Source organism: Palaemon carinicauda, chromosome 35 (genome assembly GCF_036898095.1).
Source record: "Palaemon carinicauda isolate YSFRI2023 chromosome 35, ASM3689809v2, whole genome shotgun sequence".
Taxonomy (NCBI): Eukaryota; Metazoa; Arthropoda; class Malacostraca; order Decapoda; family Palaemonidae; genus Palaemon; species Palaemon carinicauda.
Window position 1 is genome coordinate 29,235,948 of NC_090759.1, and position 13,843 is coordinate 29,249,790.

General features: G+C 34.4%; 2 protein-coding genes across 2 annotated transcripts in view; both read left to right on the forward strand.

The window, feature by feature from the left end:
- LOC137627206 (uncharacterized) overlaps positions 1 to 12,025 on the forward strand; it is a 50,454-nt gene extending 38,429 nt beyond the window's left edge. The window contains exon 3 of the mRNA XM_068358286.1: positions 11,818 to 12,025. Within this exon, the coding sequence (XP_068214387.1) occupies positions 11,818 to 12,025 (208 nt within the window). The remainder of the gene's footprint in view (positions 1 to 11,817) is intronic.
- Positions 12,026 to 12,035: 10 nt separating this feature from the next.
- Positions 12,036 to 12,476, forward strand: LOC137627207 (uro-adherence factor A-like). The gene has a single exon (XM_068358287.1). The coding sequence runs from the start codon at positions 12,036 to 12,038 to the stop codon at positions 12,474 to 12,476; it is 441 nt and encodes a 146-aa protein (XP_068214388.1).
- The last annotated feature ends 1,367 nt before the right edge of the window (positions 12,477 to 13,843 follow it).

Consider the following 13,843-nt stretch of genomic DNA (forward strand, 5'->3'; position numbering starts at 1 on the left):
TATATATATATATATTATATATATATATATATTATATATATATATATAAATTGTGTGTGTGCGTGTATGTGTACTCACCTTGTAGATTATATACAAGAAATATGATTTCAATTCTTCCATTTCTATTTCTTTGTTCTCAACCTTAAAGGTTATCTGATTGCATTACGTTTAACTCTCCTCTCCTTTGTCAATCATGATACTCTAATGGCGGCTATTTATTATTATTATTATTATTATTATTATTATTATTATTATTATTATTATTATTATTATTATTATTACTTGGGAGATTACATTTAATTCTACCTGCTGTTTCTCTTTGTCACTTAGATTCAAGGCTTTTAAGAACACTATTCTATCTTTTTTTTTTCTCTTCCTCTTATTATTTTCAAGTTTTTATAGTTTATAAATGAAAGATTTATTTCAATGTTATTCTTCTCCTTAAACTTCTCTTCTAGTTTTTCCTTATTACGTCTCCTCACTGAGCTATTTTTCCCTGTTGGAACCCTTGAGCGTATAGCATCCTGCTTTTCCTGCTAGGGTTGTAGATTAGCAAACAACAACAACAACATTAATAATAATAATAATAATGATAATAATAATAATAATAATATAACTATTAACGAATATGTAACGGAATGTGTAAAACCATAAGTTGAGAAGTTTCGATTCGGGCCTCTTCTTCTTCTGTGTTGTTAATTTACTGATGCCTTCTCACAAATTAAATCGATTTAGTTGATCTTAATAAAATGAAAACCAAATTGGCATTGTGCTCATGCGTTTACTTATTTTTTTTTTTTTATTTAAAGGCCGCTTATGAATGGCAGAGGCAAGGGAAATTGAACATCACAGTCTTATGATGGGATTTAGCACTGAAACTTGTGAATAAATTTACGCATTTCGATCATTTTTCATCTTTCCTTTACGTAGTACCTTTATTATTTATTTCTTTTTATTATTTTTTTTTATCATTTAGAGCCATCCAGCCGAGTTTTTTTTTTTTTTTTTTTTTTTTTTTTTCAAAAACGGCTTTTAAATGAAGTCACTTTATGTCTGCTAAGATACATTCCCACAAGATAGAATATGCACTCCTTTGATTTTGCCATCTTAAAGTATTGGTCTATAACGATTTAAGGCCACTCATGAATGGCAGAGGAAAGGGATAGTGACATTGCCCTAGCAAGCAGGACAACGCCCTAGAGACAGACCATATGATCAGCGTCCAAGACCCTCTCCATCCAAGCTAGTACTAGGTAAGGCCAGTCAATGGCTGGTGATGACTCAGCGGGTAGACCTATAGGCTCACCCAAACCCCCCAATCTTAGCTCTCAAGGATGGTGAGGTTGAAGCCACTAAAGGAACTAACGAGTTTGAGCTGGAATCGAACCCCAGTCTGGGGATCACCTATCAGTCTTTTATATCACTGAAAATGAAATCACCCATCTCCATTGAAAATACTTATAATTAGATACAATACCGAAGATTATTACGTTATTTCGCTCAGAGGCGTTAGATCTCCGACAATAGTGGTGGCCTGGAGGTAGCGTCCTTGCCTGGTGATTACCAGACTATGGTTCGAGTCCCGCTCAGACTCGTTTGTTACTTTGGGCGCTGCAACCTCACCATCCTTGTGAGCTAAGGATGGGGGGATTGTGGGAACCAATAGGTCTATCTGCTGAGTCATCAGCAGTTGTTGCCTGACTCTCCTTGGCCATACCTTGGATGGAGAGGGGCCTTAGACGCTGATCGTAATATGGTCAGTTTCTAGGGCATTTTCCTGCTCGATAGGGCAATGTCACTGTCCCTTGCCTATGCCATTCATGAAAGCCTTTTAAGCCTTTAACTAATAACCAATGCCTTGTTCAATCCAAATTGAGCCGCAGAAAAATTAACCGACTAAATTATTTAATAGAGGTTACGGAGACGAAGGTCTGGGCCGTTACATAACCAATTAAATCTGTTTGTAACAAAGTGATGATTTATAAACTGAATTCATTCAATTCTTCTTTAGTGGTCTCGATGACGCAACTCCAGTACTATGTTATGGCAAAAAGTATTATTGATAAAAAATAGACTTTAATCGAATATTTTATTATCAAAGGCCGTGCTTGATTTTTAATGAGCCTCTTGTTTTAGGTATTAAACGAAACTATTAATGTCTAATGAAGACGACAACATTTGAATTAGGAACTTACTTATAGATTCTCCCCTCTCTCTCTCTCTCTCTCTCTCTCTCTCTCTCTCTCTCTCTCTCTCTCTCTCTCTCTCTCTCTCAATGTCTAACGAATACCACATAATTTGAATTAGGGTCTCTCTCTCTCTCTCTCTCTCTCTCTCTCTCTCTCTCTCTCTCTCTCTCTCAATGTCTAACGAAGACGACAAAATTTGAATTAGGGTCTCTCTCTCTCTCTCTCTCTCTCTCTCTCTCTCTCTCTCTCTCTCTCTCTCTCTCATGTAGTTTTCAAGAAGACTCTCTTAACCATTTCATACCCTAGAAAAAAATTTCGATCTGACTTTCAACTAATGTCAGCGATTGTGCTATCCTTTATATTATTAATGTTGGCATATCAAAGTTGTGGATCTAATAAGACTAACACTACATCTTTAGAAGCTCAGAAGAGGTGTGAGAACTTGTTGCCAAACATTCGATAACTTATTAATGCAACACAATTGAGTGGATAACCACTTGTGGATATTAATGCAACACAATTTAGTGGATAATCACTTGTGGATATTATTACAACACAATTAAGGGGATAACCAAGATCAGGCAAGGAGAATCCCTGGTATTGCAAAATTTCACAATTCGCTGCTTGCAGTGAAATATAATTGGATATTAACCAGTGGCGTTTATATAGTGATATAAGTACACACACATTATATATACATACATACATACATATATATATATATATATATATATATATATATATATATATATATATATATATATATATATATATATATATATATATATATATTAACCGGGGGCGTTTATATAGTGATATAAGTACACACATTTTATATATATATATATATATATATATATATATATATATATATATATATATATATATATATATATATATATATATATATGCAGTGTATATATACAGCACAGACAGGCAGTGTTTTCCCAGGACAAGTGACCGAAATTAAACAAAGATAAGCATAGGATGGAGAGCATTTGGTAGGCAAAATGCGATTATGAAAAATAAAATGCCACTTTCCCTAAAAAGAAAAGTATTTAATGAGATGGTCCTACCAGTATTAACTTATTCATCAGAAACTTGGACTAAAGCATTAGAACATAAGCTATTTACAACTCAAAGAGCTATTGAAAGAATAATGATGGGAATAACACCAAGAGACAGTGAAATAGTAACATGGATATTAGAGCAAACTAAAGTAGTGGATATTCTAACATGTAAGAAAAGAGAAATGGACATAGGCAGGACATAAATGAGAATGATAGATAATAGATGGACATTAAGGATAGCAGAATGGGTCCCCAAAGATTTCAAAAGAATGGGAAGGAAGAGAAAATTATGGATTGACGAGCTAAGAATATTTGCTAGTATAGACTGCCTTAGAATGACCATACACAGGCGAGAGTAGAAACACATGTCTGAGGCCTTTATCCTGCGTTGCACTAGCTACAACTGAGGATGATGATGGTATATATATATATATATATATATATATATATATATATATATATATATATATATATATATGTGTGTATGTATATATGCGCGTGTGTGATAGAGAGAGAGAGAGAGAGAGAGAGAGAGAGAGAGAGAGAGAGAGAGAGAGAGAGAGAGAGAGAGAGAGATAGCATAACAGTCGCTGCCAAATCCATCCTTTAAGTGGTGATTATGGATGAACCAATGTGCAGTTAAACCTTCCATAGTATTAGTTGCCTTTTCCATCTACACAAAAAACCTCACCGGAGTTAAACTGTACACTCTTGCACATCTGGCCATCAAAGACCATCCTTTCAAATATATCTTCCACCCTTTATCCAAGCCTTTCAAAGCCTTCTTATTCTCAAACCTCGTAATATTTCTAAACTTTGAACTTTTTTATCAATCCTTCATAAACAAGAAATGTCTTCATCTCATGCACATCCACCTTGGTTTCCACAGATAAATCATTTTCATACATCCGGATATTTTTTATCTCTTGTCCTTTTCAATGATTCACGTCTCTTATCTTACAACCATTCATCAGATTTACTCAAGTTCCAGCACTCTAAAACCAAGGTTTGGGTGGAGTCGAGCCGGGGATTCCCCTTGCACAATGTTGCCATGTTTCAACCTACGATATTTGAAGCCTGAGGTGAAATTATTATTATATTTTATATATTAAAGAAAAGAATTTTGCCCTGGTTTCATAGTATATTTTGTTAATTCTTGTGACTGGCGTTGTCAGGTATTGACTGTATGTGTTGTCTTACTTTCTTGTCTTGGTATACAACATATTTGTTATATACTAAGTAAAATTATACCCTTATACCCACAGAAGCCTTACTGTTGCCTTTATCACCCTTACCTTTATACGACTGGGCAATTATTCCTCTTGACTATAAATTTGTGAATCAAGAAATAGCCACTCAATTATTATCAACCATCATGGATTATCTCGTTTATGATACGTTAAAGCCCTTGTGTCTTTCCTGCCCTTAGCATTTTCATAGCCTTTATTTCATCATTTAACGTCCTTTTTTACAAGAACTTTGGGTCTTTCACTAACCCCTTACATCAGAAAGGAATAGAAATCAGTAATTACAATAAGAAATATTAACAAATTAACTCTCCCTTTACCTTTAAGTAGCATTTTGGCTGGCATGAGGGAGACGAGAGAGGAAGATGACTATTTCTGGTAAAATATTGCAAGTTCTCTTTTGAACTGTCACCAACTAAAATCACTTAATTTAGGGCTTTTTTATTTACTTTTTTTTTTCATCCAATTTCGACAAAGGGAAAGAAACATTTAATTTTTGTGGTTTGAGAGGCTTCCAAGGGTATGCGCTAATTCAATATGATACATAAACAGACATTATATTTTTACAGTACCTTATTAAAGAAATTTCGAAATGACAGATTTTGCCTTTTTTGAAAATCTCATGAACATGGGGTATTAGTGCAGCGGCATAGCAAACCAATTGTGCATTTTGTGATGGAAGCACCAAACATGGAGGAATGATCAAATATTATATGGGGAACATTTTCAGGTATGGAACCACTTTTGTAGTAATCCCAAAGTCGCCGCCATATTGGATTTCAAAATGGCGGGTTAAAAATCTTTAATAACAGATAATTCTGGTTATATACCAGCTAGAGACTTGGTTTTAGTGTCTAGATATACATATTTGAGGTCACGGAATTGAATGGTTCTAGTTAGAAGTTGATTTGGTGACGCCATATTGGATTTTAAGATGGTAGGTTAAAAAAAGAGAAATTGACTGATTCCGTACTAGTCTCATAAGCACTTGTCCACAAAAATATGTACATATGCATGGAAATCGTTGCTCACAAATCAATAGTGCTTGTAAACCGGCTTGAATTTTTATGTTCGTAAACCTATTTGCTTTGTATTTAGTCACTCGCAAACCTAGGTACTACTGTAGTTATCTTTTTCTCTCTTTATTCTTGATGAACCAGTTCAACGCCTTATATGCCTTCCCCTGCTCTCCTTCAATAGGAAATTGCATCATTAATAATCTCTTTATTTTTTACCGAACTTTTAAACACTAAGTCCCGCCAATTAGATATATATACTGCATATATATATATATATATATATATATATATATATATATATATATATATATATATATATATATATATATATTATTATTTTTATTACAATCCAAGCTACAACCCTAGTTGGAAAAGCAAGATGCTATAAGCCCAGGGGCTCCAACAGGGAAAAATAGCCCAGTGAGGAAAGGAAATAAGGAAATAAACAAATGAAGAGAACAAATTAACAATAAATCATTCTAAAATAAGTAACAACGTCAAAACAGACATGTCATATATAAACTATTAACAACATCAAAAACAAATATGTCATAAATAAACTATAAAAAGACTCATGTCCGCCTGGTCAACAAAAAAGCATTTGCTCCAAGTTTGAACTTTTGAAGTTCTACTGATTCAACCACCCGATTAGGATGATCATTCCACAACTTGGTAACAGCTGGAATAAAACTTCTAGAGTACTGTACTGCGTAGTATTGAGCCTTGTGATGGAGAAGGCCTGGCTATTAGAATTAACTGCCTGCCTAGTATTACGAACAGGATAGAATTGTCCAGAGAGATCTGAATGTAAAGGATGGTCAGAGTTATGAAAAATCTTATGCAACATGCATAATGAACTAATTGAACGACGGTGCCAGAGATTAATATCTAGATCAGGAATAAGAAATTTAATAGACCGTAAGTTTCTGTGTGTGTGTGTGTACGTATGTAACAGTATGTATGTCTGTATATATACTGTACATATATACAAGACTACTTGCTTTCTTGAGTATGCCATGTCAACTTACGAGCAAGAAATTAAATACGCTACTTTGACACTTTTATATAAAGGAAAATGTAGACGCCATTATTTATGATCAGAAATTGGACGTGCTGGGTACCGACAAAGAATTTAATGCATTGGTTATCGTCATAAGATCGGTCGTACTGTTTACAGGCAGAAATTGATCACGCTATTGACCAATAGATAACTAAGGACACGTTATAAACATTTTTGAGGATTTGACTAATCATTTCTTATCAGTCACTGATTATACAAGACTCGAAAAACATATCGCGCAAAGTTCATCATAATAATCATAATCATCATCATCATCATCATCATAATTTTCAGTCGTAACTAGTCCACTGCAGGACAAAAGCCTCAGACATGTCCCTCCACTGGCCTTTGATTTTGGTCTTTTTATGCCAGTCTATGCCTGCAAATTTTCTTAGTTCCTCAATCCATTCTATTATTCTTAATGTATATCTATTATCTGTCATTCTCATTTATATCTTGCCCATGTCCATTTCTTTTTCTTACATGTCAGAATATCCTCTACTTTAGTTTGCTCTCGTATCTAAGTTACTCTTTTTCTGTCTCTTAGTGTTATCCCCATTATTATTCTTTCCATACTTCTCTGGGTTGAATCTAGCTTGTATTCTAAGGCTTAAAGTTCCTTAAATTTCGTACATCCCATTAAGATATAAGTTTCTGTAGTAACACATAATATCAGAGAGCGTTTAATGTCATACATTACAATAATCCTCTTAAAATCCTACATATTTAAGATGAAAAATGATATACAAACACATGAACACTCCTGATAAGACCTAGTGTAGACCGAAACAGTAAGGCAGCCTAAAGGATATATTATTATCTTGTTCCCATTGGAGTAGATTTGATGCAACAGTGATGTAATCAAAACTTTTGTAGGTAATTTCCGTGGTTGGTAATTAATGTATATATATATATATATATATATATATATATATATATATATATATATATATATATATATATATATATATATATAGATAGATAGATAGATAGATAGATAGATATATGTGCATATATATGTATATATATATATACAGTATATTTGTGTGACATTTTTTTTCTCTCTCTCTCTCTCTCTCTCTCTCTCTCTCTCTCTCTCTCTCTCTCTCTCTCTCTCTCTCTCCTCTCTCTCTCTCTCTCTCTCTATATATATATATATATATATATATATATATAATGTATATATATATATATATATATATATATATATTATATATATATATATATATATATATATAACGATAGATAAAAAAAAAAAAAGTTAAAATTAAAGAATAAAAATATTGAAAAGAAATTGATAGTTTTCCATTAGATCCTATATCCATGCTGTATTAAGAATTAATAACAGTGAAAGTAGATTTTAACATTAAATCATAACGCCTTTGTAAACTCAAAACAACGTATTAAATCATTAAAAAGTCGTTCGTTGTTATTCCAGAGATAAGGAGATGAAGCGAACGGAGCTGATTACCATGAGTGGTTTAGCTAGGCCCGAAAAGACAGGATCTTCGGTCCGTTATTCCTTGAACCTTTTAGCATCCCGGACATTTGCTGTGGAACTTTCGTTTTCTTTGATCCTTTACTTTCTCTGTTCGTTTTCTTGGTCCTTTTCTTTCTCCGTTCGTTTTCTTGGTCCTTTTCTTTCTCCTTTCGTTTTCAAGGTTTTCGTCTCTTTCTTTCACTGTTCTTTTTCTTGGTCTTTTTATGTCTCTGTTCGTTTTTTTTTCCTTTTCTTTCTTTGTTCGTTATCTTGGTCCTTTTCTTTCTCTGTTCGTTTTCTTGGTCTTTGTCTTTTTCTTTCTCTGTTCGTTTTCTAGGTCCTTTTTTTCTCTGTTCGTTTTCTTGGTCTTTTTATATCTTTGTTCGTTTTTTGTTCCTTTTATTTCACTATTCGTTTTCTTGATCCCTTTCTTTCTCTATTCGTTTTCTTTGCCCCCTTTTTACTATGTTAGGTTTCTTGGTCCTTTTCTTTCGCTGTTCGTTTTCTTTGTCTTTTACTTTCTCTGTTCGTTTTCTTGGTCTTTTAATGTCTTGGTTTTTGGTTCCTTTTCTTTCGCTATTCGTTTTCTTGGTCCCTTTCTTTCTCTGTGCGTTGTTTTCTTGGTAATTTTCTTTCTTTGTCGAAAACATAGGCTGATGTTTTCCTCGCTTTCCTTATTTTCCTGGTTTCTTCACAAATGATTCACTTGAAGAGCTTTATCTTCGTGTAGTTATTTATATATATATATATATATATATATATATATATATATATATATATATATATATATATATATATATATATATATATAATATTATTTATATAGAAGCCCAACAAAACATAAAATCTGTATATCATTATTATTATTATTTTTATTATTATTATTATTATTATTATTATTTGCTAAGCTACAACCCTAGTTAGAAAAGCAGGATGCTATAAGCCCAGGGGCTCCAATATTGAAAATAGCCCAGAGAGGGAAGGAAACTAGGAAAAATAAAATACTTTAAGAAAATTTACATTGAAATAAATATTTCCTTAAAATAAATATTAACTATGTTCGGTTGTAGGTGAGTGGGTTGTGCCACAACATTATCTTATCATCTATCACAACTTACAAGTAATTTCATGACGTCAGCAGTAGATAAAACCTTTCATTCTTTTAATCTCCTCATTCATGCACCTCTATAACCTACTACTAACAGTCATTAGAAAATTCCCTCCTCTTACATTTTCACCATATGCCCAAACCACCACACTCGTCTATTACTTGCATGAATACTATTAGACTTAGATGGGGAATGTTGACATGTGAAAGGAAAGGAAAATTGTTGAATCAAAACCTAACCATAATTTATAAGAATTCATTGGAGTTGATATTTACATATAAGTGATTTAGAATTCTGTGGCTTCTTAAAGAAAAACAACGTTGAAATAATGAGTGAGATCCGGTTTTTAATAATATGTTTGTCCATTTTATTGAGCGAAGGTAATTACCTCCGCCAACGAAGTTGGAAGGAGGTTATTTTTTCGCCCCTGTTTTGTATGTTTGTTTGTGTGTGTGTATTTGATTGTGAACAGCGTCCTAGCCTCAATTTCAATCGTAGAACAACGAAACTTGCAGGGATTAGCTGTTATGTAAAAAAGTTGGAAATGATTAGATTTTGGAAGTTCAAGGTTAAAGGTCAAGGACACGGTCAAGCAGTGTCCAATTGACATAATCAGCCAAAATTTTGGACATCGTTGTCATAGAGACTTCAAAGTTGGTTCATGTTTGAGTGTATGAAAATCCACTCTAATTAATACATGTTAAAGTCAAAGGTCAAGTTTAAGGTCGAGCAAAAGGTCGAGAAATAAGCTGTCGCGGTGGAGGTCTGCGCTCTACTAAGTGCACTTCTAGTTAGAATAGCTTGTCTTAATTCAATGTTAATGAAATACTGTCCAGTGTAAGTGTTAAAGAAACTTGTAGCTGTGTCATTTCAGTAGGAATGAAAGCAATAGCACAACATTTTTCAGGGTTTAAAGCATTCGCTTTTTACCTCCGCCAACGAAGTTGTGAGGAGATTATGTTTTTGCCTGTTTGTCTGTTTGTTTGTTTGTGAACAACTTCCTTGCCACAATTTTACTCACAGATTAGTGAAACTTTCAGGAATTAATTGTTATGTTGAGACGTGGAAGTTATTCAATTTTTAAAGTCCTAGGTCAAAGGTCAAGGTCGAGCTAAAGGTCGACCGAATTAACCCTAACCTTAACCCCAAGTTCGCACATGGTCGTCACACAGACTTCAAGTACGCCTACGGTCTAGATTAATTCTGGGAAAGGCAAGCTGGTTTCGAGAAATAAGCTGCCGTGGCGGAGGTCTGCATTCTCAGCGTGCTTTTTCCTAGCAATGAACCCCTTTTATAATCCCTTTAGCTTTTTAATTATATCAGGAAATAGCGTAGAAGTTGAAGGCTTTTTATTGTTATTGTTATTACTAGCCAAGCTACAACCCTAGTTGGAAAAGAAAGATGCTATAAGCTTAAGGGCTCCAACAGGGAAAAATAGCCCAGTGAGGAAAGGAAATAGGGAAATAAATAAATGATGAGAATAAATTAACAATATATCATTTTAAAAACAGTAACAGCGTCAAAACAGATATGTCCTATATAAACTATAAAAAGACTTTGTTGTGAAATCATTTCCTTAATGATTGTCGTTGTTGAATCCGCCTTTTAACCCGTTTATGTCTTCCTTTATTTTATTTATACGTTTATTTCTCAGCTGAAACTGAATTCTTATTCGCAGTTAGAGACAGAGTTACGAGGACTGGCAAGGATATTGGATGTCCCTTAAGTCTTTTTTCTCTTGGATGGAGAGAATTAGTTGGAACGTTTCTTGAGTTTTTATGATCTCTGATTCATTCTTGAACTCGTTTGCCGTGTTACTGTTCACTACATCCGCTGGAAGTCTGTTCCCATGTATTTGCTAGTTTGTATGTAAAGAAAGGAGAGAGAGAGAGAGAGAGAGAGAGAGAGAGAGAGAGAGAGAGAGAGAGAAGGAAAAGGAAAAGGGAGAGACAGACAGACAGAAAAAGGAGAGAGAGAAGTAGAGAGAGAAAGGAGAAAAAGGAGAAAAAGAAGAAAGAGAGAGAGAGAGAGAGAGAGAGAGAGAGAGAGAGAGAGAGAGAGAGAGAGAGAGAGAGAGAGAGAGAGAGAAGGAGTAAAAGAAAAGGGAGAGACAGACAGACAGACACAGAAAAAGAAGAGAGAGACAGAGAGAGAGAAGTAGAGAGAGAAAGAAGAAGAAGAAAAAAGAGAGAGAGAGAGAGAGAGAGAGAGAGAGAGAGAGAGAGAGAGAGAGAGAGAGAGAGAGAGAGAAGAAGAAGGAAAGAAGAAAAGGGAGAGACAGACAGACACAGAAAAAGAAGAGAGAGATAGAGAGAGAGAAGTAGAGAGAGAATGAAGAAGAAGAAAAGAGAGAGAGAGAGAGAGAGAGAGAGAGAGAAAAGATTACTCTCCCACAGGAAAGAAATAGAATGGTGTTACTGGTGTTATTCCTTATTTTTTTATCCGCGACCCTTCCCAAGGGGGATTCTCTCTCTCTCTCTCTCTCTCTCTCTCTCTCTCTCTCTCTCTCTCTCTCTCTCTCTCTCTCTCTCTCTCTCTCTCTCTCTCTGTGCTTTGTGAGGCCTTCATAGCTGTGCATCCGAGAGGGATTTCGTGTTTGCTGAATTCAATCTGAATCTTATTCGTTTCTTTAGTCTTTTTCAGCTTCATGAATGCGTTCATCCTTCTGTGTCTTTTGGGCATTGGTAGATCCTTATTGCCAGATTTGAATTTATGTATAGATAGTGAAGTTGTGATGGATAGTGAACGTGTGATGGATAGTGAACTTGTGATGGAAAGTGAACGTGTGATAGGTAGTGAAGTTGTAATAGATAATGAATGTGCAATAGGTAGTGAACTTTGTGATGGATAGTGAAGTTGTGATGGATAGTGAACGTGGGATAGATAGTGAACTTGTGATAGGTAGTGAACGTGTGATAGGTAGTGAACTCTTGATAGATAGTGAACTTGGGATGGATAGTGAACTTGTGATAGGTAGTGAACTTGTGATAGATAGTGAACGTGTGATAGATATTGAACTTGTGATAGATAGTGAACGTGTGATAGATAGTGAACTTGTGATGGCTAGTGAACGTGTGATAGGTAGTGAACGTGTGATGGATAGTGAACTTGTGATGGATAGTGAACTTGTGGTAGGTAGTGAACTTGTGATAGATAGTGAACGTGTGATAGATTGTGAACATGTGATAGATTGTGAAGTTGTGATAGATAATGAATGTGGAATAGATAGTGAACTCATGATAGATAGTGGAGTTGTGAATGGTAATATCTTCCATAACAAATCCTGGGTTTCAATGACTTAGATATGGTCCCTAGTTCTTCTATGATTATTATTATCACTTCAACTTGCATATTCTAGAAGTTTTATTCCAGCTGTGGCCAAGTTATGGGATGATCTTCCTAATCGGGTAGTTGAATCGGTAGAACTTCAAAAGTTCTTACTTGCAGCAAATGTTTTTATGTTGAACAGGCTGATATAAGTCTCTTTTTATAGATTATATCTGAAAGATCTGTTTTAGTGTTGTTACACTTCATAATTTCTTTTTATTTCAATTGTTCATTACTTTTCTTGTAATTTATTTATGACCTTATTTCCCTTCCTCACTGGGCTATTTTTCCTGGTTGGAGCCCTTGGACTTACAGCATCAAGCTTTTCCAACTAGCATTGTAGTTTATCCAATAATAAACCAGGCATCAACGGCCCTTCTATTCAGCCAACACCTTCACTACGATTAAGCCTGCCCAGCACATCATTAAAAAAAAAAAAATTAAAAAATAAATAGAAGAGAAAGCAGATAGAATGGTGTGCCTAATTGTACCTTCAAGCAAGAAAACTCTAACCCAAGACAGTGAAAGACCATGGTACAGAGGCTATGGCGCTGTTATTATTATTATTATTATTATTATTATTATTATTATTATTATTATTATTATTATTATTATTATTATCAAGCCAAGCTATAACTATAGTTGGAAAAGCAAGATGCTATAAGCCCAAGGGCTCCAACAGGAAAAAATTGCCCAGTTAGGAAAAGAAATAAAATAAATAAACTACAAGAGAAGTAATAAACAATCAAAGTAAAGTATTTTAAGAACAGCACCAAATTACAATTTTCATATATAAACTATAAAAACTTCAAACCAAACAAGAGGAAGAGAAATAAAATAGAACAGCGTGCCCGAGTGTACCCTCAAGCAAGAGAACTCTAATAAAAAACAGCGGAAGGCCATGGTACTGAGGCTATGGCACTACCCAAGACTAGAGAACAGTGGTTTGATATTGGAGTGCCTTTCTCTTAGAGGAACGGCATACCATATCTAAAGAGTCTCTTCTACTCTTACCAAGAGGAAAGTAGCTACTGAACGATTATAGTGCAGTAGTTAACCTCTTGAATGAAGAACAATTGTTTGGTTAGCTTAGTGTAGTTAGTTGTATGAGGAAAGTGTTAAGAATAGGCCAGACTATTCTATGTATGTGTAGGCAAAGGAATAATGATCCGTAACCAGAGATGGAACCTATATAGTACTATCTGTCCGGTCAAAAGAGCCAATAACTCTTTAACAGTAGTATAATATTTATTATTATTATTTTTACCTCTCCCATGCCTATGGACGCAAAGGGCCTCGGATGGATTTCGCCATGTCGTCTCTATCCTGAGCATTTAAATCA

Coding starts and splice junctions, on each gene's coding strand:
- LOC137627207 (XM_068358287.1), top strand. CDS start 12,036: ATGGATAGTGAACGTGGGATAGATAGTGAACTTGTGATAGGTAGTGAA.